This window comes from Salmo salar, chromosome 11, assembly GCF_965601325.2.
Source record: "Salmo salar chromosome 11, fSalSal1, whole genome shotgun sequence".
In the NCBI taxonomy this organism is placed as follows: domain Eukaryota; kingdom Metazoa; phylum Chordata; class Actinopteri; order Salmoniformes; family Salmonidae; genus Salmo; species Salmo salar.
Window position 1 is genome coordinate 3,819,986 of NC_138301.1, and position 26,282 is coordinate 3,846,267.

At 41.8% G+C, this 26,282-nt stretch overlaps 1 protein-coding gene across 1 annotated transcript in view; it reads right to left on the reverse strand.

The window, feature by feature from the left end:
* The window catches only part of LOC145858954 (uncharacterized), a 31,559-nt gene extending 6,929 nt beyond the window's left edge, over nt 1-24,630 (reverse strand). Inside the window, exons 1-2 of the mRNA XM_082957614.1 lie at nt 23,966-24,630; nt 22,343-22,681 (exon numbers count right to left, since the gene is read on the reverse strand). Of these exons, the coding sequence (XP_082813740.1) occupies nt 22,343-22,681; nt 23,966-24,509 (883 nt within the window). The 5' untranslated portion in view covers nt 24,510-24,630. The remainder of the gene's footprint in view (nt 1-22,342; nt 22,682-23,965) is intronic.
* Between the last annotated feature and the right edge of the window lie 1,652 nt (nt 24,631-26,282).

Here is a 26,282-nt window from a genome sequence, read left to right on the forward strand (position 1 = left end):
TCTTCAAAGTTTGAATCTCATCCATGAGCACTTTCATCAGATGATCAGAATGGTACCGCCTTGAGCCCCCATCGATTACAATGGCCTATGATATAAATGGTAGATCAATTAAGAATTAATATGGACTCCAACACACAAAGCTGAGTACACATTTTAAGAATCTAGCAAAACAAACCGCTTTCTTGGCAATCATGCGTTTTTTCGGTGTGGCCCTTGTCCAGCCCTTTGTCCACTGATCTCCACGGATGGTTGTCGGCATGGTTGTAAGCTCTGCAAAAACACATTCACGTTTTTAGTACACTATTATCGATTGTATTACACAGTATGCCTACACATTGATAGCCGATATACGTACCTTTTTTATATTTTTATAAAATGCACTGAAACCAAAATACCTTTAGTTTTGGTGATCCTCTCAGCTCCGACTCATTTTCAAGTCCTCTGGTGGTTAAATTTTGGGCCAGTTGCAATTGTAAGTAGGCCTAATAAAAAAAATTCTACTTCTATTAGGCTGTTAAGCCTCATAGCCTACCTCAGCCAGTTAAGTTATTTTATATTGGTCTAGGCTCCAAAGAAATAGACTCCAAGTAAGCTCTCTTGTTGTTTGTAAAGTCAAATTAAATTGAAGATTATTGTTGAAATGAATTGCTCGACAGGTGTAGGTTTTCTCCATCTGTTGGTGTGCAACACTTGCATAACAAGTTAGCTATAAGTTCAGCACCAGCCACGGTTCACCTCCTATTGATTGCGCTGCGGTTGGCGCTAGTTGTTTTGTTAAATTTAACGTTTATTTAACCTGTTGAGGACAGACGTTCCGCTAGCGGAACCCCGTTCCGCCTGCGGAACCCCTAGCCAACAGCCAATGGCATCGCACGGCGCGAAATACAAGACCAACTAAAATACCACAATTCAAATTTCTTAAACAATCAACTATTTTACACCATTTTAAAGACAAGACTCTCGTTAATCTAACCACATTGTCCGATTTCAAAAAGGCTTTACAGCGAAAGCAAAACATTAGATTATGTTAGGAGAGTACATAGACACAAATAATCACACAGCCATTTTCCAAGCAAGCATATATGTCACATAAACCAAAACCACAGCTAAATGCAGCACTAACCTTTGATGATCTTCATCAGATGACACTCCTAGGACATTATGTTATACAATACATGCATGTTTTGTTCAATCAAGTTCATATTTATATCAAAAACCAGCTTTTTACATTAGCATGTGATGTTCAGAACTAGCATACCCACCGAAAACTTCCGGTGAATTTACTAAATTACTCATGATAAACGTTCACAAAATTCATAACAATTATTTTAAGAATTATAGATACAGGACTCCTTTATGCAATCGATATGTCCGATTTTAAAATAGCTTTTTGGTGAAAGCACATTTTGCAATATTCTCAGTAGATAGCCCGGCATCACAGGGCTAGCTATTTAGACACCCAGCAAGTTTAGCACTCACCAAAGTCAGATTTACTATAAGAAAAATGTTATTACCTTTGGTGTTCTTCGTCAGAATGCACTCCCAGGACTTCTACTTCAATAACAAATGTTGGTTTGGTCCCAAATAATCCATAGTTATATCCAAATAGCGGCGTTTTGTTAGTGCGTTCAAGACACTATCCGAAAGGGTAAATAAGGGTTACGAGCATGGCGCATTTCGTGACAAAAAAATTCTAAATATTCCATTACCGTACTTCGAAGCATGTCAACCGCTGTTTAAAATCAATTTTTATGCAATTTTTCTCGTAAAAAAGCGATAATATTCCGACCGGGAATCTGCATTTAGGTAAACAGATGAAAGAAAATAAAGCATGGGGTCGACTCGGGCACGCGCCTAAGCCCATAGTACTCTGATCGGCCACTTGCCAAAAGCGATAATGTGTTTCAGCCAGAGGCTGCCTCGATATCGTTCAGCTTTTTCCCGGGCTCTGAGAGCCTATGGGAGCCGTAGGAAGTGTCACGTTAGAGCAAAGATCCTCAGTCTTCAATAAAAAGAGCCCAGATTAACAACAACTTGTCAGACAGGCCACTTCCCATATAGAATCCTCTCAGGTTTTTGCCTGCCATATGAGTTCTGTTATACTCACAGACACCATTCAAACAGTTTTAGAAACGTTAGGGTGTTTTCTATCCAAAGCCAATAATTATATGCATATTCTAGTTACTGGGCAGGAGTAGTAACCAGATTAAATCGGGTACGTATTTTTATCCGGCCGTGTCAATACTGCCCCCTACCCCCAACAGGTTAAAGATTACAATTAATAGTGTTTTTAGCCACAATCGGCCCCAACCCCAATTAATACATTTGGGCACAGTCGATAGCGTGCTGGACTTCGGGCTAGAATGTTGAGGGTTTGAAACCTGCTCCCTGCTTGTTTCATTACATTATTATGCTGGTCTCAGAGCAAATAGCCTGGATTGTTACTCCTATCTCGTTCCTCGCACTCTTCCACGTGTCATTCTCCGCCTGAGTGGCTCGCTTGTGGGAGTGCTGGCAGGATATGGCAGCACCTTCAGTTGTGCGTAAAGAATTCAGCATAGCAAGTTTGTATGAAGGTCTGGTTATTCACAGGGAAATTTAGTAATACGCTCTGAACCGCACTGGTGACAAACAAACTTTGCTGCCCTGTTTTCAATCGTCTACATGGCTGGGAGAACCTCCTCAGATTATGCAGATGAGGGTAGTTAGATATGCATAGGATGTGTAGTGTACTGTTTTTTTTCTGTATATATGACTTACAAATCAGCCTTTACTAAAATCATGTTTCTAGTCTATTGCATAGTTACAATGTGTAAACATTGATGTCCAGGAGCAGGAGTGGTAAACACTGTTTAAGTGTATAATTGTTATACATACATGCAGACACAGCATCATTCAAAGAATGGAGTTTGATACACCTGGTATTGAATATGACTGAAAAAAACTTGCTAAATAGTGATTTTTGTAAATTAACTTGATGACAAAAAAATATGCACAATCGTTTGTCTCTACAGTAACTAATATACTCCTCTCAATTGTACATTTTTAGCTTGACTCGTTATGAAATTATAATTACTTACATTTGCTCCCACCGTAATGTTTTTGTCAGCCATCTTTGCTGAAGAAAGTCAGCAGTGATAGGTGGCATAACGTCAAATTCGGCATTTGAACCACTCGATATGATTGGTCATATAAAAACCTTGGGACCCAAATGCATAATGAGTGCTCTAACTCCCCCTTGCGGTGGTCTGGAGCAATGAAGCCGTGAAGCTGGGTACTTCTAAGTCCCGCGGTGTAAGCTCGCAACTTTGAAAGGAAGAACTACCCTGTATATAGTCTCACCATTGTCATTTTACTGCTGCTCTTAAATTACTTGTTACTTTTATCTCTTATTCTTTCCATATTTTTTGGAAACTGCATTGTTGGTTAGGGGCTCGTAAGTAAACATTTCACTGTAAGGTCTACACCTGTTGAATTCGGCGCATGTGACTAATCACATTTGATTTGATATGTATTCATGGACTGATTGCAAAGAGTTTTCAGTAGGTGGTAGAGATAAACTAATATGGGAATAATTATAATTGACTGTGTAAAAAGTATTTAATTGTATATACTTTACATGTCTTGTGTACTTTGGTGGCTTGGGTGGCACTTTATTTTAAGGAATACATATTAGGCACTAATTTGTAGATTATACTGTAAGTAGCTTATAAAGCCTTTATTAGGTATTATTGGCTATTTATAAGGCCTTTATTCAGTGTTTTCCTATTCTCACACTATAAGTCATGCATTCATAGTTTTTCATTAGTTACATCCTTATTTGCCACAATTAAAGCTTATCAATAGTTAATTACACATGCAACAGACTCTGTATATGCAGTCTTAAAAAGGGACTGATAGGGGAAGAGTACACTAAAATAAGTATTCCACCTTATAAGAGTTTAATATAATATCTACAAATATCCCCCACCCCCAAAAAAAAGATAGAGCCATCAAAAAGTACATTATAGCAGCTGGCAGCTATATGCCTATAAAAAGTGATTGAGTCACTTTTATTAACTAACTTTGCATCTGTCCTTCCATACAAGGTTGTACATGCTTAGAAAAAAAGGTGCTATCTGGAATTTTAAAAGGTCCTTCAACTGTCCCCATAGGAAAAAACTATTTTTGGTTGCAGGTAGAACCCTTTTTGTTCCAAGTATAACCCTTTTGGGTTCCATGTAGAACCTTTTCCACAGAGGGTTCTTCATGGAACCCAAAAGGGTTATACCTGGAACCAAAAAGTGTTTTGGGGACAGCCAAAGAACACTTTTGGAACCCTTTTTTCTAACATGCTGACCACACTGTGAGCATTGCAAAATAAATGAACACATACATGTTATTCAATCATTTAATCTAAACTGCTCGCGCACGTCTCGGTAGCCAGGCGCTAAAATATAACTATTTTTGACGCTTGACTCGCTGCATGTTCCACCTCTTACATCTCCTAATTGGTTTTTAGGAGCATATAACCACTTGGGTGATTGAAAGATGAACTGAGGTCCACACTAGAGTTCAGTTGGTGGTGGTAATGCACCTTAAAGTTGCTTGCCAACCAACATATAAAGTCCACAGAAGACTGAATGAGAGATTACTAGAAACTATGATTTTGTGCGACTCAGAAAAGGTCAAAATTCTACCAAGATCCATAAAAAAGGATATTGTGCATCTCAGGTAGCAACCCGGCAATGTACTGGTCTCTAGAGATTTCAATTCCTACCATTTACCATTACCATTGAAGCCACGCTCCACGTTTTTCTGGTCTCATAGAGTCTAACCATTCATGACGTCCGGTTCAACACTGTCTGCCTGCTTGGTCTAAAGTAAATTTCTTTAGGAGGGGTTTTATGCAGTCTGGCAAGAGTTCCATGACACCGACATAATGTCTGTGCTCACGTGGGTGTGGTCACTGACTGAGTAGAACTTTTATATGAAAAACAATTCTCATTTTGAAAGTTAACATTACATTCCATCTTCTCACAAATAGTTGTATATTTAATCCTATAAATTCCACAACATTTGGATGTTAACCTGACAACTGGGAAATATACACATTCAAAGACACAGTTATGTTGTTATACTGTCCTTAATGAGATCCCAAAACAACAACTGATCTGACATAATTGTTCTTTAAGTACCCACGGACCATTCCAACTGTTTGGATTTCAAAAATATTGTTTCATTATCCAATCATGGATGTCACAGTACCACAAAATCTCTCTCTGCTCTAACAAAGGGATTTTTAACTTCCATTTCTGCAGAGTGGGAGAGAGAGAGTTCCTGCAGGTATTTACGACCGTCATAAAATGCCCAACTTCACCCCTCTCCCCCTCTGCGGGAGAGAGAGGGCGCTGTAGAGCGGACCCACTGTAACCTGATCCTTCAGAACTTCACAGGAGAGTCATGACAGTGTGTACTATCTGTTGTGCCCCCACTCACTCACTCAGTATATTAGCCTTTCTTAGTGCTGGTTTTATTGGGACCACAGACAGGCATACTGGCTTTCTCACTCACTCACGCTCTCTCTCACGCACGCACGCACACACACACACACACACGTGTGGGACCCTGGTTTTGGGCTAAAGTGCAGGTGCACGGAATGTAGACCTGTGTAATAAAGTGCAGAACGTAATAATATACAATTAAATAAAAACTGGCCTAAAAAATATTTTGGAAAAATAAAAACATCTCACTTCTACCAGCACTTCTAAACTTTGTCTCTTATCAGAGCAACACATCTGAGGCTATCAGTGATATACTATACTTTATCTATAATGGGAGCAAATGGCCTCTTGCTTTCATATCCTCTATCACCTTCTTATTCTCTGGTGTTACATGGCCGGCGCAACACTTTGTGAATGCAAGCAGTGTTTCTATCCATGGGTCGAACACCAGGGTGCTGTAGATTTTGTTGATGGTGCCTCTATCCACAGTGTCTATCCACATCTCAGAGTGAGATGGACTTGTGTATTCCATTTTATATATTTTTTATGCGTCTTGTATGAAGAAAGTTAGAGGTCGTTTCGCGAGCCAATGCTAACTAGCTTAGTGCAAAGAATGAAGGTTAATCTGACCCTGGGGAAGTAGATATAGGGCTTCATTGCTCTGTTCATCTTTGCCTCGATTCTGACTAGTCTCCCAGTCCTTGCTGCTGAAAAAATCTCTACAGCATGATGCTGCCATGACCGTGGTTCACTGTAGGGATGGTGCCAGGTTTCCTCCAGACATGATGCTTGGCATTCAGGCCAAAGAGTTCAATCTTGGTTTCATCAGACCAGAGAATCTTGTTTCTCATGGTCTGAGAGTCCTTTAGGTGCCTTTTGGAAAACTCCAAGCGGGCAGTCATGTGTCTTTTACTGAGGAGTGGCTTCCATCTGGCTGCTCTACCATAAAGGCCTGGTTGGTGGAGTGCTGCAGAGATGGTTGTCCTTCTGGAAGGTTCTCCCATCTCCACAGAGGAACTCTAGAGCTCTATCAGTGACCATTGGGATTTTTGGTCACCTCCCTGACCAAGGCCCTTCTCCCCCGATTGCTCAGTTTGGCATGGTGGCCTGATCTAGGAAGAGTCTTGGTGGATCCAAACTTCTTCCATGAAAGAATGATGGAGGCCACTGTGTTCTTCGGGACCTTCAATGCAAATGTTCAAATGTTCCGGTACCCTTCTCAAGATCTGTATTTTTACATAATCCTGTCTCGGAGCTCTACGGACAATTCCTTCGACCTCAGAGCTTGATTTTTGCTCTGACATGCATTGTCAACTGTGGGACCTTATATAGACAGGTGTGTGCCTTTCCAAATAATGTCCAATCAATTGAATGTACCACAGGTAGACTCCAATTAAGTTATCGAAACATCTCAAGGATGGTCAATTTGAAATCTCATAGCAATAGTTAATAGTTAATGACGTATCTGTTTTCCATTTTTTATAAATAAATAAAAAACATTTAAAAACCTGTATTTGCTTTGTTATTATCGGGTATTGTGTTTAGTTTGATGAGAAAAAATAAAGAATTGAATCCATTTAAAATCTGACACCGCGATTGCATAAAGAAGTTCTGTATCTAAAATTCTTAAAATAATTGTTATGTATTTTGTGAACGTTTTATGCTGAGTAATTAAGTAAATTCACCGGAAGTTTGCGGTGTGTATGCTAGTTGCTAGTTCTGAACATCACATGCTAATGTAAAAAGCTGTTTTTTGATATAAATATGAACTTGATTGAACAAAACATGCATGTATTGTATAACATAATGTCCTAGGAGTGTCATCTGATGAAGATCATCAAAGGTCAGTGGTGCATTTAGCTGTGTTTTTGGTTTTTGTGACATATATGCTTGCTTGAAAAATGGCTGTGGTTATTTCTGGCTATGTACTCTCTTAACATAATCTAATGTTTTGCTTTCGCTGTAAAGCCTTTTTGAAATCGGACAATGTGGTTAGATTAACGAGAGTCTTGTCTTTCAAATGGTGTAAAATAGTCCTATGTTTGAGAACTTTGTATTATGACATTTTGTGGTTTTAAATTTGGCACTCTGATGTGTCACTGGCTGTTGAATAGTGCGGGACGATTTCGTCCCACCTACCCTAGAGAGGTTAAGGAGAGGCATGCTTAGCCGAGTGACCATAAGGGTCCAGTGAGATTCAGACAGCTAGCCGGGCCATAGGTGGCAAGCTGGCAGAAGATGGAGGGAGCTCTGTTTTTAGCCACCTCGTGCGTTTCCGTCGGTAGATTAGTGGGGTTCCGTGTGGTAGAGGGGACCAATCCAATTGGCAAAATAGTTATAGTTATAGTGGCCCAAGAAAATTGCCCGATAGACCTATTCAGATAGCAGTCAATAAGACAGCTAACGATTAGCGGGCCGCAGATGGGCGTTCAGGTTACTTCATGACGGAGCGGCCAGTTGGATAACTCCCTCGGGCAGATAACGTCGGTAGGCCAGTCGTGAAGGCCCGATGGGGCTCCGCATCGGCAGTAAAACGGGTCCAGATAGGTGATTGTAGCCCAGGAGTGGCTGATGGAACTCTTCAGCTGGCTAGCTCCGGAATAATTGATGTTTGCTCTGGGACCGACGTTAGCCAATAGTCACTCGGATAGCAGCTATATGGCTGCAAGATCCAGGTGTAAATGTCCAGAGCTTGCGATAGAAATCCGGGAATATGGAGAGAAAAATAGGATCGGTATGCTCTGGTCTGCTTGGCGTTGTACAAAACTGCCGATAGCTATTCGAGCTAAGGGATAGCTGATGACCACCAACCGTGGTTAGCTGAATACTAACGCTAGCTTCTGGCTAGGTCATACGGAAACTGCTAGTTATGGATACAGTAAATCTGCTTGGAGCTCAATTAGTGAGCGAAAGTTTGTTTTTAACAGTGTTTTCCGAATATTACCATACATTATCAGCACAAGATTGGGAATGCAACTCCAATAAACTCACATTAAGTAATGGGATCAGGTTGCCAGACCTAGAATACATTCCGAAAGTATTCAGACCCCTTGCCTTTTTCACATTTTCTTACATTACAGCCTTTATTCTAAAATAGATTAAATAAAACAATTTCCTTATCAATCTACAAACAAAACCCCATAATGACAAAGTGAAAACAGGTTTTAAGAAATGTTTGCAAATGTATTAAATATAAGAAACAGAAAGACCATATTTACATAAGTATTCAGACCACCTGTGGTAAATTCAATTGATTGAACATGATTTGGAAAGGCACACACCTCTATATATAAGGTCCCACAGTTGAAAGTGCATGTCAGAGTTACAACCAAGCCATGAGGTCGAAGGAATTTTCCGTAGAGCTCCGAGACAGGATAGTGTCGAGGCACAGATCTGGGGAAGGGTACTGAAAAATTCAACAGCATTAAAGAGAACACAGTGGCCTCCATCATTCTTAAATGGAAGAAGTTTGGAACCCCCAACTCTCTTCCTAGAACTGGCCGCCCGGCCAAACAGAGCAATCAAGTGATAAGGGCCTTGGTCAGAGAGGTGACCAAGAACCCGATGGTCACTCTGACAGGGCTCCAGAGTTCCTCTGTGGAGATGGGAGAACATTCCAGAAGGCCTTTATGGTAGATTGGCCAGATGGAAGCCGCTCCTCAGTAAAAGGAACATGACAGCCCACTTGGAGTTTGCCAAAAGGCACCTTAAGGACTCTCAGACCATGAGAAACAAGATTCTCTGGTCTGATGAAACAAAGATTGAACTCTTTGGCCTGATTGCCAAGCGTCACGTCTAGACGAAACCTGGCACGACCCCTATGGTGAAGCATGGGGGTGGCAACATCATGCTGTGGGGATGTTTTTCAGCGGCAGGGACTAGGCAGGATCGATGGAAAGATGAACGGAGCAAAGTACAGAGAGATCCTTGATGAAAACTTGCTCCAGAGCGCTCAGGACCTCAGATTGGGGAGAAGGTTCATGTTCTAACAGGACAATGAGCCTAAACACACAGCCAAGTAAATGCAGGAGTGGCTTCAGGACAAGTCTCTGAATCTCCTTGAGCTGCCCAGCTAGAGCCCGGACTTGAACCCGATCCAACAGGTCTGGAGAAACCTGAAAATAGCTGTGCAGCGACGTTACCCATCCAACCTGACAGAGTTTGAGAGGATCTGCAGAAACAAATGGGAGAAACTTCCCAAAATACAGGTTTGCCAAGCTTGTAGCGTCATACCCAACACGACTCAAGGCTGTAATCGCTGCCAAAGGTTCTTCAACAAAGTATTGATTAGTGATATTTTTATTAAAATTGCAAACATTTCTAAAAACAATTTTTTTCTTTGTCATTATGGACCATTGTGTGTAGATTGATTCAGGGGGGGAAAAAAACAATTTAATTCATTTAAGAATAAGACTGTAACGTAACAAAATGTGGAAAAAGTCAAGGGGTCTGAATACTTTTCCGAATGCACTGTATATGCACTGGCGCCCTGTCAATGGATGGAAGACCCTACCAAATGGCCTAGCCTTCGGTGGTCAGACATCTTTATGTATCTTTTTGAAATGCTGAGTATTTCTACGAAGGAAAAACTGAACGCCTACAAATCCCTTCCTTGATGCATATAATTTTGTCTTGTGCAGGTTATTAAGTTCCATGATTTTCAAGTGGACAATTTTTGTATAATGAAAACGTAGATGCTGCCTAGCCAACGACAAGGGCAGAAGATGGACCTCTACAAGATGTGGATTGTTGTAAACAAAACAAACAACTGCATCCTGATAGCGCACTGTACATGTATGGCTGTGTACCTGTATGTACCACTAACATTAGACTACCTTCCTAAAATAATGACCTTTCCATTATTACTCAATGCAGTGAATCATTTTAGTTATATCATTTGATGATAGACCTTCAGTGATGTAGTGGAGGGTAAATTAAGATTTTGCCAGACTGTTTAAACCCATAGGGTTTACTTATGTATTGAATTGTTTTACCACTACGTCCCTAATTTACTTGCTGGGTGGCCATGTAGTAGCCTAATTGAATTACATTCAGATGTTGTCTTATCAAATTAAAAACAAAAAAAATGTTTTAAGTGAGAAGTAGGCATTGGTCTGATGCTGAAAAATACAGGAAATTCACGAGCACCACAATACTCCACCCATGCTCTATCAAGGTTTTCCAGCACACAGCTTTGACCAACTACAGTAGCTATGTTGGTTTATTGTACTTCAACCAACATGTATGCAGGTTGCTTAGGACTAAAACCTTCTCAAACAGCCTAATTCATACACTTAGAGGAGGTTCTCCCAAAATAATTTGATTTCAAAGCATGCAAGTTAAAGTATTAAAGTATTGGATTCTTCGCACACCACACTAATCCCATTCCTCTACCTTTTCAAGATTTTTTATTAATTAAAAGCAAGCTTTGCTTTAATACTTCCAAGACTATCATACTTCATTGAGCGAGCTGTTTTGTCTTGTACAAATGTGGTGCCTGTCTGTATTTCCTTAAACCTTGATTGTAGCAATGTCATTGAGAAGCAAATATATTTCATAATATTTTTTTGTTCAGTAGGTGCCCAACATAGGGGTGTTGGACACAGTCACTCATATATAGAGGTCTATAGAGCCTGTCTCCATTCCTTATTTCTGTAACTGCTAGCTTACCTGTGTACATACGCTCAGAAACACTTGTTTTGCAAACATGGTCCTGTTTTATCAATTGCTGTGCTGATCAATGGGTAGTTCATTACCACTGTCAAATGAATATGTAGCTTAAAGTTGAGGGTATTTCTTATTGCAATAAAGATGGTGATGCTTCAATAATACACATTTACCATAGGCCTAGCAGGACACTGTAAAGTCTATTATTCCAGTGAAGAATATGAATAGCCGAAGCATAAGAAAAAACAGCCTCAATATTTGCAGCCATAGGTGATCATTTCTAGGAGCTGATCCGTCATCAGTATCTAATTTTAACCTCCCTGGGCAAGAATCGTGTGGCGCGAAATACATATACCTCATAAATGCTATAACTTCAATTTCTCAAACGTATGACTATTTTACACCATTTTAAAGACAAGACTCTCATTAATCTAACCACACTGTCTGATTTCAAAAAGGCTTTACAGCGAAAGCAAAACATTAGATTATGTCAGGAGCGTACACTGCCAAAAATGTTCACACAGCCATTTTCAAAGCATGCATATATGTCACAAAAACCAAAACCACAGCTAAATGCAGCACTAACCTTTGATGATCTTCATCAGATGACACTCCTAGGACATTATGTTATACAATACATGCGTGTTTTGTTCAATCAAGTTCATATTTATATCAAAAACCAGCTTTTTACATTAGCATGTGATGTTCAGAACTAGCATACCCACCGCAAACTTCCGGTGAATTTACTAAATGACTCACGATAAACGTTTACAAAATACATAACAATTATTTTAAGAATTATAGATACAGAACTCCTTTATGCAATCGCGGTGTCAGATTTTAAAATAGCTTTTCGGCGAAAGCACATTTTGCAATATTCTGAGTAGATAGCCCGGCCATCACGGCTAGCTAATTTGACACCCACCAAGTTTGGCCCTCACCAATTTCAGATTTACTTTAAGAAAAATTGGATTACCTTTGCTGTTCTTTGTCAGAATGCACTACCAGGAATTCTACTAAGACAACATATGTTGTTTTGGGTCGAAATAATCCATAGTTATATTGAAATAGCTCCATTTTGTCCTTGCGTTCAAGTAACTATCCGAAGGTTCCAGTCACTCAACTCCTTGGTCAGATCTCCATAACTAATGGAAGTTAGTGACAAAAAAATGCTAAATATTCCATTACCGTACTTCGAAGCATGTCAAACACTGTTTAAAATACATTTTTATGCGATTTTTCTCGTAAAATAGTGATAATATTCCAACCGGGCGACGTTGTATTCGTTCAAAGACTGAAAGAACAAAATGGAGAATTCACATGAACGCGCATCTCCAGTGTCACTGTCCCCAGGCAGGCCAGTAAGAAACAGAGCTGCTGTACTTAGCCCAGAGACTGCAGAGCTCTCATTCCACTTTCTGGCGCCTTCTGAGAGCCAATGGAAGCCTTAGAAAATGTCACGTTACAGCAGAGATGCTGTATTTTTGATAGAGATAACCTAGAAGGACAACAAATTGTCAGACAGGGCACTTCCTGCATGGAATCTTCTCAGGTTTTGGCCTTCCATATGAGTTCTGTTATACTCACAGACACCATTCAAACAGTTTTAGAAACTTTAGAGTGTTTTCTATCCAAATCTACTAATTATATGCATATTCTAGTTTCTGGGCAGGAGTAGTAACCAGATTAAATCTGGTACGTATTTTTTCCGGCCATGCAAATACTGCCCCCTAGCCCCAACAGGTTTTAAGGTAATATTAGAATGGAGAATGCTTATCCGAGGGAAGCGCTGCCTTTCTTTTGATCATATCAGTATCGACACATGCTCTAACGACACACTTATTGCACGTTCTTCCTACGTGGTGTTTAGGGAAACGCATTTGAGTTCTTCGGCCATTATTGAAACGATGCAAGCAAAGTTTCATCAATATCGGGAAACCTGGCCCTGGCTATTACACCATGGACATGGTCATTTGCATTTATGCAAAACGTATGGATTTTCCCTTAAAAGAGTGGAGGTGTGTAAAAATCAACAGCTGCTTTACATTAAGCACATACCAGTTCCTGTAAGTGACTTTCAAAGTACTGAATAAGTTGGCTGAGTGAGCATTTGGAAAGAACCAAAATATCAAATCCGGGGGAGTACCCACAGATCCCCCCTCCAGTTTCTTACTTGTTGATGGCTACTGCCCACTAAGGGGACCTATGCCGACATCTTTTGGACGTCTTTATTTGGTCGCGTCTGGACTGGCCTTGATTACAACATCCACGGATGGGACTTTCATAAAAACACGCCACTTCGATACCAGTTACTTTTCATAGCAGGTTAGGAGAGCATTTTCACTAACTCTAACGTAGACGCCTTCTGATAGTGTCTGAAGGTCATAACACTCAAAAACAGGTTTTAACACACACACAGAGGTCTCCTGAAGTGGAGACCTTACAGTTTATCATAACATAATTTATTAACCCTTTAAAAGGCCTTGGTTTAACCCTCTTCGAGTGCAATAGAGATTGCATCATCTGTGGATCTGTTGGTGCGGTATGCAAATTGGAGTGGGTCTAGGGCAGGGCTCTCCAACCCTTTTCCTGGAGAGCTTCCATCCTGTAGGTTTTCACTCCAACCCTAATCTAGCACAAGTGATTCTAATAATTAGCTGGTTGATAAGCTAAACCAGGTTAGTACCAACTGGGATTGGAGCGAAAACATACAGGAAGGTACCTTTCCAGGAACAGGGTTGGACACCCCTGGTCTAGGGTTTCTGGGATAATGGTGTTGATGTGAGCCATGACCAGCCTTTCAAAGCATTTCATGCTTACAGATGTGAGTGCTACGGGTCGGTAGTCATTTAGCCTGGTTACCTTAGTGTTCTTGGGCACATGCAGTATGGTGGTTTTAACAGGTTGGTATTACAGACTGTCAGGGAGAGGTTGAAAATGTCAGTGAAGAAACTTGCCAGTTGGTCAGTGCATGCTCGCAGTACATGTCCTGGTAATCCGTCTGGCTCAGCATTCTTGTAAATGTTGTCCTGTTTAAAGGTCTTACTCACATTGGCTGCGGAGAGCGTGATCACACAGTCATCCGGAACAGCTGATGTTCTCATGCATATTCCAGTGTTACTTGCCTCGAAGCGAGCATAGAAGTTATTGAGCTCGTCTGATCGGCTCGTGTCACTGGGGAGCTCTCGGTTGTGCTTCCCTTTGTAGTCTGTAATAGTTTGCAAGCCCTGCCACATCCGACGAGCGTCGGAGTCGGTGTAGTATGATTCGATCTTAGTCCTGTACTGACGCTTTGCCTGTTTGATGGTTCGTCGGAGGGCATAGCTGGATTTCTTAGAAGCTTCCGGGTTAGAGTAGGCTACTTGCATGTGCATTGGCCGGGTTTAGATTAAACATAACTAATTGTTTAATACCAAGAGAATTCATTTTATCAGCTACAGTTTGTTTTATGAGAAACTGGTTTTGATTGAGGAAATGTAGGTTAGCTAAACAGTGTTTGTGCTGAAATTGACATATGGCTGCACACATACCTAATCTAGCTAGTTTGACTGTAAATCATGCCGTAATAGCTAGATGAGCAATGCCCATTGCGTATATGGTGTTGACTATGAACTTTACTTAGCTAGCTATGCTTTATCGAAGAATATAGCTAGCTAGGATATAATATCAACATTGAGTTGTGGTTGGTGCACGATTTATACAGCTATGGTACAGTCTCATTGGCTTGTAGCTACTGGCTAGTTGGCTAGCTAACGGGCTATTATAACAGCCAAGGATGTTTGCGCTCTGATTTAGTTTACACAGATGACTTTAGCCATATGAAAAACCTTCCATAGCAAAATATACAGTACCTAACAATACTGAACAAAAAATATAAACGCAACATGCAACAATTTCAACGATTTTATTGAGTTACAGTTCATATAAGGAAACCAGTAAATTTCAATAAATTCATTAGGCCCTAATCTATGGATTTCACATGACTGGGCAGGGGCTTCAGCCATGGGACGGCCTGGGAGGGCATAGGCCCACCCACTTGGGAGCCAGGGCCACCCACTAGGGAGCCAGGGCCAGCCAATTAGAATGGGGTTTTCCTAAAAAAAAGGGCTTTATTACAGACAGAAATGCTCCTCAGTTTCATCAGCTGTTAGGGTGGCTGGTCTCAAACAATCCTGGAGGGGAAGAAGCCAGATGTGGAGGTCCTGGGCTGGCGTGGTTACACGTAGTCTGTGGATGTGAGGCCGGTTGGACGTACTACCAAATTCTCTAAAAGTATTTTTAAATTTGAGAGAAATAAGCTTTTTGAGCATATGAAACATTTCTGGGATCTTTTATTTCATCTCATGAAACATGGGATTAACATTTTACATGTTGCATTTAATATTTAATATTTTAGTTCAGTATAGCTAGCTTCCTTTGCTTGAAGCTTGCTTCTCATCCAACTAGTGTTAGCTAGATAGCTACAGCTGCTAGCGTGCTACTTGCTAGCTGCTGCTGTTTCACAGCAACCAAGTTATTGGTCCTGGTTTTAGAACTCTGAGATTGGCATTGCCAATGGTGCAAAAAATGTAATGAACTTGGATGGTTTACATATACATAAAATGTAAATGATAATCAAAAAAAGAAAGGAAATGTACTGGAAAACAAGAATAAATTTAGTGCTCACAATCTGTATAATAAACAATTAATTTCATGAAGGTTCCACTTAAATATGTACATCTCGTAGTTTCAATGTTCATATTTTGACATGGATGTTGCTGTTTTTAGGTATTTGTTTGTGATACACATTTTATATTCTAGGGACAACACCCCTACATAGGTTTGTTAATGCTCCACACACCATCAACATATCATCTAATAGGTCAACCAGGGAGATTGGAAGAACAATTGTAAAAATCTGCCTGTGACTCTTTCAATGTGAATTGTCACATTTGACAGATGTCTTGATCTGTCCACTTGTTGGGCAGAGAGCTGCTTTCTTCCTTTTGGGAAATTAGGTATTCCAAGGGTGGCACCATATGCTAACCTCTCCAGCGTCCCGTCCCGTATGCGGGATCAAAATCCAGCGAAAACTCCTAGCGACATTAGCATAACGAAATTTAATATATATTTTTTTCAAATATAGGACTGTCTCATATCGTTTTATAGATACACCTCTCCTGAATCGACCCACGTCGTCCGTTTTCAAAAAGGTTTTACAGGAAAAGCAAATCATTAGATTATGTTAGAGGAGTCCATCGTAAAAGCAGCAACATAGCCATTTTCCGACCAACCACATGCATCACAAATAACCAAAAAACAGCTAAATGCAGCACTAACCTTTTACAAACTTCATCAGATGACACACCTAGGACATCATGTTACACAATGCATGCATTCTTTTGTTCAATAAAGTTCATATTTATATATGAAAACAGCATTTTACATCGGCGTCTGACGTTGACTAACTATTTTCCCGTCAAATGCATCCCGGGAAACAGTGCTACAATTTACTGAATTACTATTCGAAAACATTTTTAAAATGTAATATTGTCATTCTAAGATTTATAGATGAATATCTCTTGAAAGCACCTGTCATACCAGATTTAAAAATAACTTTACTGGGTAATCACACTTAGCGATAAAAGGGGATGCGATACTCAGAAAATGAGCTAGTAAATCTAGCTCGGAGCCATCTTGGAACAATCGCATATCACATCTAATCTTGTATAATATTGTCAATAATCGCTTACCTTTAGTTGTCTTCATCAGAAAGCACTTCCAGGAATCCCACGTCCACAACAGATGTATTTTCGGTCGAAAAAGTCCATCCTTTATGTTCCATTAGCTTGCTGTTGTTAGCGCGTCTGAATGCTGTATCCAAATGCTCTGCCGGGCGTGGGACAGCCGTTTCGAAATAAAACATTTTTTTCCCATTTAGGTTCGTTCAAACATGTCAAACGTTGTATAACATAAATCTTCAGGGCCTGTTTCAACAAGAGAGCCAATAAGATTCGAGGGGGACGATTGTATTGTGTTTCAAAACGTTTCCAAAGGTGGGGGTAGACAGGGCCGCCGGCGTCATAATGGTGATGGCCCTCCCCCTGTGACCAATTTCCAACGCGTCTCATTCACTGAGTTTCGACAGTAGAAGGCTCAAAACACTTTGTAAAGACTGAGGACATCTTGTGGAAGCAATAGGAAGTGCTCAATGAACGATAGCGCACGGTGTGAATAATAGGCAACGATGTGAAGTTGAGTCCACAATTCAGAATTCCACTTCCTGTTTCAATCGGTCTCGGGGTTTTGACTGCCATATGAGTTCTGTTATACTCACAGACACCATTCAAACAGTTTTAGAAACGTTAGGGTGTTTTCTATCCACAGGTATTAATTATATGCATATCCTAGCTTCTGAGTTTGAATAGTAGGCCGTTGAAAATGGGCACGAATTTTTTCCAAAATGCGCTGGGGTAACGTCAAGAGGTTTTAATCTCTGATTGTAAATCCACGATCAGCTATTATCTCGTCCTTTGGCTCTATCAATTGTGAAAATCTAGATTCCGCCGTTATCTGCTTACCTGAAACACCCCCACCCCAGCTTTGGGACAGAAAGGAAATGGTTCCTGCAGGTGAAATTCCATCCAAATACTTGATAGTGTTATGGTGTTTATAATTAGACCATGTCTGGGCTCTAGAGTTGAGATCACAGGAGGTTGGTGGTACCTTAATTGGGGAGAACGGGCTCGTGGTATGACTGGAGCGGAATCAATGGAATTGTGTCAAATACATGGTTTCCAGGTGTTTCATGCCATTCTATTTGTGCTGTTCCGGACATTATTATGAGCTCAGCAGAGCTCCACTGGTTGAGATTTGTAGGTCTGTCCATGAAGATCTCTGTGCAGTCAGTAATGCACCTGCACTATTTTAATTTCTGTTTGAAACATTTGGGCATGTCCTTTAAAACTGCGTTTTTGCTTGGCCACTTGATTGGTTTCAATGCCTGTGACATCACAGGGAGCCAATTTCTCAAAATGTTAGAGATGGCACATTCTGTAACATTAAACCTGAATGTAATGTCCCCATTGCTGAGACCTAGTTGGAATGTCATTAGGACAACCTATACATTATACATTATACTCCAAGCCATGCACACTGTTTTAAAGTTTTTGGAGCAACTACTCAAAAACGACAGTGATTAGACCGGTGAAAAATAGAAACTGTACTGCTTTTTGTTTGATAGAGCTAAAGACAAAGTAGGAGTTTTTGAGTGTTTCTTTTAGTTGCTCGTTCTCGACATTGAGTGCGTTGATGTCTGTGCGTAAGTTGAGAATCTGTAGAAAGTTGGACGTGCTTGAGTTTGAGATCATCATAGATTACCTTTGGGACCATGGCGTCTGAAAGAGGGAGAAGAGTAGATAGTCAAAATTACTATCTTAAAGAAAATTACTCAATCTACTGTACCAACCCCAACTATATTATCCCTTTTCACAATCCAGAACCAAGCAGAGCTGAGCCAAGCTGTAATTGGATGGCCTGGTTATGCGGTCAACAGAGTTACTTGAACCATGCTGGAACAATGCAGTTCAGGTCAGCTCAATTTAGTTGGCCTAGTAGTGACTATCCTACAATAAGTAAGCTGTTAGAGATTATTACCATTGCCAAGCTCCATTCTGCAATTATTCGGGGACAGTGACGGTTGATTCAAAATCTTAGAAAGCTGCTGTTCAGGCTGACTATCGCACCAGCAATGACAAGAGGTATGTTTTCAGCTAATTACCAAGAATCACAAGATACAAGCTGTTTTATGAAGACCATGGCTAATGATTGCATCTTCATTGTGAGGGGCTTGAGAAAGGTGTGATACGGATACCATTTATACCTCTATTGGAAGGGGAAGGCAGGGGACACTGTGGTGTAAACTGCTCGGCTTCCGACAGCGGGGGAAGCAATTTCCCACAATTCTTATTAAGTGGGTTCCTTCAACGCCGACGGACCCCCTGTGAAAGAACCGCCACTTACTGCCAGCAAGGCGATTACAAGTGGCAAAAGCGCTGCCCCAGCTGTGTGGCGAGAAGTGGGGAGGCGCTATCACAATGCAGACTTCATCTCACTGCTGGGCCAGCCAGAATACTGTTATTGTCGTTGCTCCAAAACATTATGCATGTCGCTTGATTAACAATAACCATAGACACGACTATTTACGGATTAAACACATGGTACTAAGTGCACAGTTGTGTCCTTTTTTTTTTAAGCCCTGGAACATTTTTATTGTCTCTTCTTGCAGAGTGAGAGTTTAATACAGCCCATTGTGCACATATCATTTAGTTGTCTCCCTCTGGCATGACATAAAAAACTTGACTAGCTAATTAAACCATAGAGAATTCACAAAACCACGAGAGACTGGCTGTTTAGTGTGATATTGGGGAAATGTATCTCAGCATCCGAGAACAATTTCAATTCCATTTCCCTTTGTGGTGAATTACAATCCATTTTAACTCCAAGGGCCCTTTTCCATCAATAATCAACTTAAATAGTTTGATTGAATAGGGCCTGAAGTTATTAAAATAATAATAATAATAATAATGTGGTATTTTAGTGTTTCTCACTTGAATGTACTCTTCCCTGTACCCAGAGGCTGTGCTTGGTTGAAGGATGTAATCTTAATAAGCACTCCATGTTCCAGGAGTCAGAGTGTAGCACACTTGTAATGATACATAGGGTCGCGGAAAAGTGAGGAGCCCGCCTCGAGCATGCTGAACATCTAAAAATCCATGTCAGAGCATTTCAGAATCACTCAGCGAGATTAAAATGGCAGCGAGGGGCAACGAGTGGGATGGGGGCCGTGCACCGTCCAACCGAAGCAATTTTGGGGCCCAGCTTGACTGTTGACATAACAAATGCAATCGGGGCCAGGCACGGAATATGATTAGATACATCTTATTCCATTGTACATTCTCCTTTATTGTATTATTTCAGGAGGAGTTTGAAACATGTCTAATAGCTTTTTAAACAGCTCCCTGTCGGGACCACTTATAGGTCATTTTAGTCACGTGTGCCATCTAGAGAGGAGCTTTTTTCTCTCTCAGCCGACTGATCTTGTCAGTCAACAATCATATTGTACACCCCCGAAGGGTCATTTAATAAAAGAAAAACAAAATGACAAATAGAAGGGAAGAAATGAAACCTAGAATATTCTTAAAATAATATTTCTGTAGACTATAGTGTATTACACAATGAAGTGGCGTTTTCATAATACTGCTGAAATGAAGACCGGATAATAATACTATGATCACAATAAGATTGGGTCAAATATGATACACCATGGGCTGGTTTCCCAAAACCCAGATTGAGATTGTCCCTGGGTAAAAAAAGCACTTTTAATGAAGATTCTCCATTGAAGATGGTTTTGAGTCCAGGACTAGGTCTAATCTGGGTTCAGCAACCCAGTCCTAAAGCCAAAAACAACATAATATATATTAGTGTACTCATTCTCCAAAAGCAGATTGTGAGATTTTGTAAAACTGAGACCAGGTATTGTAGCAGTTAGTATTTATTTTATTCTGCCACTAATTCATAAGTCATACAAAAAAATTGGCGTGAAACAAGTTAGCTAAAAGCCAGTGCCCTTGCCATCCCATCCCAATCCACACCACATAGGACACCGGTTGGAGTTTACTTCATAGCTCCCCTAACTAAGTCACAATGAGTCAGGACCCTCTACACCACCCCCCCTAACTAAGTCACAATGAGTAGGGACCCTCAACCCCACCCCACATCCATCAACCTTAACCATGGAAACTCATTTCATGAAGCTCCCGATGAACAGTTATTGTGCTGATGTTGCTTCCAGAGGCAGTTTGGAACTCTGTAGTGAGTGTTGCAACTGAGGATAGACGATTGTTACGCCCTTCAGCACTCAGCAGTCCCATTCTGTGAGCTTGTGTGGCTGACCACTTTGTGGCTGAGCCGTTGTTGCTTCTAGACGTTTCAACTTCGCAATAACAGCACTTACAGTTGACAGGGGCAGCTCTAGCAAGGCAGAAATTTGACAAACTGACATCCTATGATGGTGCCACGTTGAAAGTTGCTGAGCTCTTCAGTAAGGACATTCTACTGCCGATGTTTGTCTATGGAGAATGCATGGCTGTGAGCCTGATTTTATACACATGTCAGCAACGGGTGTGGCTGAAATAGCCGAATCCACTTAGATGTATCCATATAATTTAGTGTATGTAGTGTATGTAGGATATATCATGAAAGTATATGTTTTATTTACATTTACATTACATTTAAGTCATTTAGCAGACGCTCTTATCCAGAGCGACTTACAAAATGGTGCATTCACCTTATGATATCCAGTGGAACAACCACTTTACAATAGTGCATCGAAATATTAAGGGGGGGGGGGGGGGGGGGGGTTAGAAGGATTACTTTATCCTATCCTAGGTATTCCTTAAAGAGGTGGGGTTTCAGGTGTCTCCGGAAGGTGGGGATTGACTCCGCTGTCCTGGCGTCGTGAGGGAGCTTGTTCCACCATTGGGGTGCCAGAGCAGCGAACAGTTTTGACTGGGCTGAGCGGGAACTGTGCTTCCTCAGAGGTAGGGGGGCCAGCAGGCCAGTGGTGGATGAACGCAGTGCCCTTGTTTGGGTGTAGGGCCTGATCAGAGCCTGAAGGTATGGAGGTGCCGTTCCCTTCACAGCTCCGTAGGCAATCACCATGGTCTTGTAGCGGATGCGAGCTTCAACTGGAAGCCAGTGGAGAGAGCGGAGGAGCGGGGTGACGTGAGAGAACTTGGGAAGGTTGAACACCAGACGGGCTGCGGCGTTCTGGATGAGTTGTAGGGGTTTAATGGCACAGGCAGGGAGCCCAGCCAACAGCGAGTTGCAGTAATCCAGACGGGAGATGACAAGTGCCTGGATTAGGACCTGCGCCGCTTCCTGTGTGAGGCAGGGTCGTACTCTGCGAATGTTGTAGAGCATGAACCTACAGGATCGGGTCACCGCCTTGATGTTAGTGGAGAACGACAGGGTGTTGTCCAGGATCACGCCAAGGTTCTTAGCACTCTGGGAGGAGGACACAAGGGAGTTGTCAACCGTGATGGCGAGATCATGGAACGGGCAGTCCTTCCCCGGGAGGAAGAGCAGCTCCGTCTTGCCGAGGTTCAGCTTGAGCTGGTGATCCGTCATCCACACTGATATGTCTGACAGACATGCAGAGATGCGATTCGCCGCCTGGTTATCAGAAGGGGGAAAGGAGAAGATTAATTGTGTGTCGTCTGCATAGCAATGATAGGAGAGACCATGTGAGGATATGACAGAGCCAAGTGACTTGGTGTATAGCGAGAATAGGAGAGGGCCTAGAACAGAGCCCTGGGGGACACCAGTGGTGAGAGCGCATGGTGCGGAGACAGATTCTCGCCACGCCACCTGGTAGGAGCGACCTGTCAGGTAGGACGCAATCCAAGCGTGGGCCGCGCCGGAGATGCCCAACTCGGAGAGGGTGGAGAGGAGGATCTGATGGTTCACAGTATCAAAGGCAGCAGATAGGTCTAGAAGGATGAGAGCAGAGGAGAGAGAGTTAGCTTTAGCAGTGCGGAGAGCCTCCGTGACACAGAGAAGAGCAGTCTCAGTTGAATGCCCAGTCTTGAAACCTGACTGATTAGGATCAATAAGGTCATTCTGAGAGAGATAGCAGGAGAGCTGGCCAAGGACGGCACGTTCAAGAGTTTTGGAGAGAAAAGAAAGAAGGGATACTGGTCTGTAGTTGTTGACATCGGAGGGATCGAGTGTAGGTTTTTTCAGAAGGGGTGCAACTCTCGCTCTCTTGAAGACGGAAGGGACGTAGCCAGCGGTCAAGGATGAGTTGATGAGCGAGGTGAGGAAGGGGAGAAGGTCTCCGGAAATGGTCTGGAGAAGAGAGGAGGGGATAGGGTCAAGTGGGCAGGTTGTTGGGCGGCCGGCCGTCACAAGACGCGAGATTTCATCTGGAGAGAGAGGGGAGAAAGAGGTCAAAGCACAGGGTAGGGCAGTGTGAGCAGGACCAGCGGTGTCGTTTGACTTAGCAAACGAGGATCGGCTATCGTCAACCTTCTTTTCAAAATGGTTGACGAAGTCATCCGCAGAGAGGGAGGAGGGGGGGGGAGGGGGAGGAGGATTCAGGAGGGAGGAGAAGGTAGCAAAGAGCTTCCTAGGGTTAGAGGCAGATGCTTGGAATTTAGAGTGGTAGAAAGTGGCTTTAGCAGCAGAGACAGAAGAGGAGAATGTAGAGAGGAGTGAGTGAAAGGATGCCAGGTCCGCAGGGAGGCGAGTTTTCCTCCATTTCCGCTCGGCTGCCCGGAGCCCTGTTCTGTGAGCTCGTAATGAGTCGTCGAGCCACGGAGCAGGAGGGGAGGACCAAGCCGGCCTGGAGGATAGGGGACAGAGAAAATCAAAGGATGCAGAAAGGGAGGAGAGGAGGGTTGAGGAGGCAGAATCAGGAGATAGGTTGGAGAAGGTTTGAGCAGAGGGAAGAGATGATAGGATGGAAGAGGAGAGAGTAGCGGGAGAGAGAGAGCGAAGGTTGGGACGGCGCAATACCATCCGAGTAGGGGCAGAGTGAGAAGTGTTGGATGAGAGCAAGAGGGAAAAGGATACAAGGTAGTGGTCGGAGATTTGGAGGGGAGTTGCAATGAGATTAGTGGAAGAACAGCATCTAGTAAAGATGAGGTCAAGCGTATTGCCTGCCTTGTGAGTAGGGGGGGAAGGTGAGAGGGTGAGGTCAAAAGAGGAGAGGAGTGGAAAGAAGGAGGCAGAGAGGAATGAGTCAAAGGTAGACGTGGGGAGGTTAAAGTCACCCAGAACTGTGAGAGGTGAGCCATCCTCAGGAAAGGAACTTATCAAGGCGTCAAGCTCATTGATGAACTCTCCAAGGGAACCTGGAGGGCGATAAATGATAAGGATGTTAAGCTTGAAAGGGCTGGTAACTGTGACAGCATGGAATTCAAATGAGGAGATAGACAGATGGGTCAGGGGAGAAAGAGAGAATGTCCACTTGGGAGAGATGAGGATTCCAGTGCCACCACCCCGCTGGCTCGATGCTCTAGGGGTATGCGAGAACACGTGGGCAGACGAAGAGAGAGCAGTAGGAGTAGCAGTGTTATCTGTGGTAATCCATGTTTCCGTCAGCGCCAGGAAGTCTAGGGACTGGAGGGTAGCATAGGCTGAGATGAACTCAGCCTTGTTGGCTGCAGACCGGCAGTTCCAGAGGCTGCCGGAGACCTGGAACTCCACGTGGGTCGTGCGCGCTGGGACCACCAGGTTGGAGTGGCAGCGGCCACGCGGTGTGAAGCGTTTGTATGGCCTGTGCAGAGAGGAGAGAACAGGGATAGACAGACACATAGTTGACAAGCTACAGAAGTGTTGTTTCTTGTATTATTGTCTCCTGTGTCTTTAGAGAACTGTTTCACTTTGATATCCTTTTTCTTCTGTCCTGATTTTCTCTTTCTTTTCTTCTGTTAACTAGATAATAATAAAAACTAGATAATTTTATGACATCATTGATAAAAATTGACAGCAATGCTGATGAACAGCCTTGAAATAATCTTAATCCTTTACATATATTGTCACAAACAGAGATAAACTGTGGTTGCAAGATGTTTCAGTTGAACCGTAACAAGAGCAGGAGAAGACAATGGATTTATTAGAATACAGCTGGGAGTTAAAACCTCTTAAGGATCTCTACAGATCGGTGTCCCACCCGCGGTTGAGCTAACGTAGGCTAATGCGATTAGCATGAGGTTGTATGTAACAAGAACCTTTCCCAAGACATAGACATATCTGATATTGGCAAAAAGCTTAAATTATTGTTAATCTAACTGCACTGTCCAATTTACAGTAGCTATTACAGTGAAAGAATACCATGCTATTGTTTGAGAAGAGTGCACAGTTATGAACCAATTAGGCACATTTGGGCAGTCTTGATACAACATTTTGAACAGAAAAGCAACGGTTCATTGGATTAGTCTAAAACTTTGCACATACACTGCTGCCATCTAGTGGCCTAAATTGTGCCTGGGCTGGAATAATAATAATTATGGCCTTTCTCTTGCATTTCAAAGATACAAAGAAAAAAACAACCTTTTTATTATCTTTTACCAGATCTAATGTGTTATATTCTCCAACATTCCTTTCACATTTCCACTTCAAAGTGTTTCCTTTCAAATGGCATCAAGAATATGCATATCCTTGCATCAGGGCCTGAGCTACTGGCAGTTAGATTTGGGTACGTCATTTTAGGCAAAAATTGAAAAAAAGCACATTATAAAAATACATCATTTATGAATATTGACAGCTACCATGTTGATAGGTAAGCTTTGGAACAAATGTAATCCTTTACATATGTCACAAACACTGTCTTGTTTGGCGTAACAATGGAAACTGGGATGAAGAGTAAACAGAATATCACGAGGTAAGATTGAACTGAACACAGCAGTGGAGATCGCCTCGAGATAAAATAGTAATATTCAATATCTGTAAGTTAGACTAAATATTATCACTTTACATACTCGTGTGTAAAAACCTTCAATCTGGATAACAACGCAAAACAAATCATAAGGTTAGAGGAATTTATCAACAAATATTACAAAAACAAGCAACACCCAAAGATTTTAGGATGGTTAGCTGAAGCGTAACATTTTTCTTTCCATGCACCAAAACTCAACAGAGTGCTCCACAATGTGCACAAACAGAATACGAGAATGGCTAAGTTTGATAACACCATCTGCTTCAATTCGCTCACGAAACAGTAATTCAAGAAGATCTAGCCTAAATTAATATTCCCATGAAACTGATCGAGATCAATCAAATGATTGGCATGGAGATGCAGTTTGGATGTTTCACCGGTAAAACATGAAGAATTATTATTCACAGTTGACAGTGATGGCCAATTTGGAAATTTGCTAGCCTATGCCTAACTTGGTGTTTGAGGCAATTAAAATACACATTTCTCTTTAGACAATTTGTGGGCATAGGCAGACGTTGCAATTGGAGGATTCATTTTATTCATATGCTATAATGATAGGCTATTCAATTGGCTACATCTGTCGGTACAAAATTAAAACTCATTTACCCTCCCAAAAATGTGCTTCCTCACCTGAAGAAATAGCACTATAC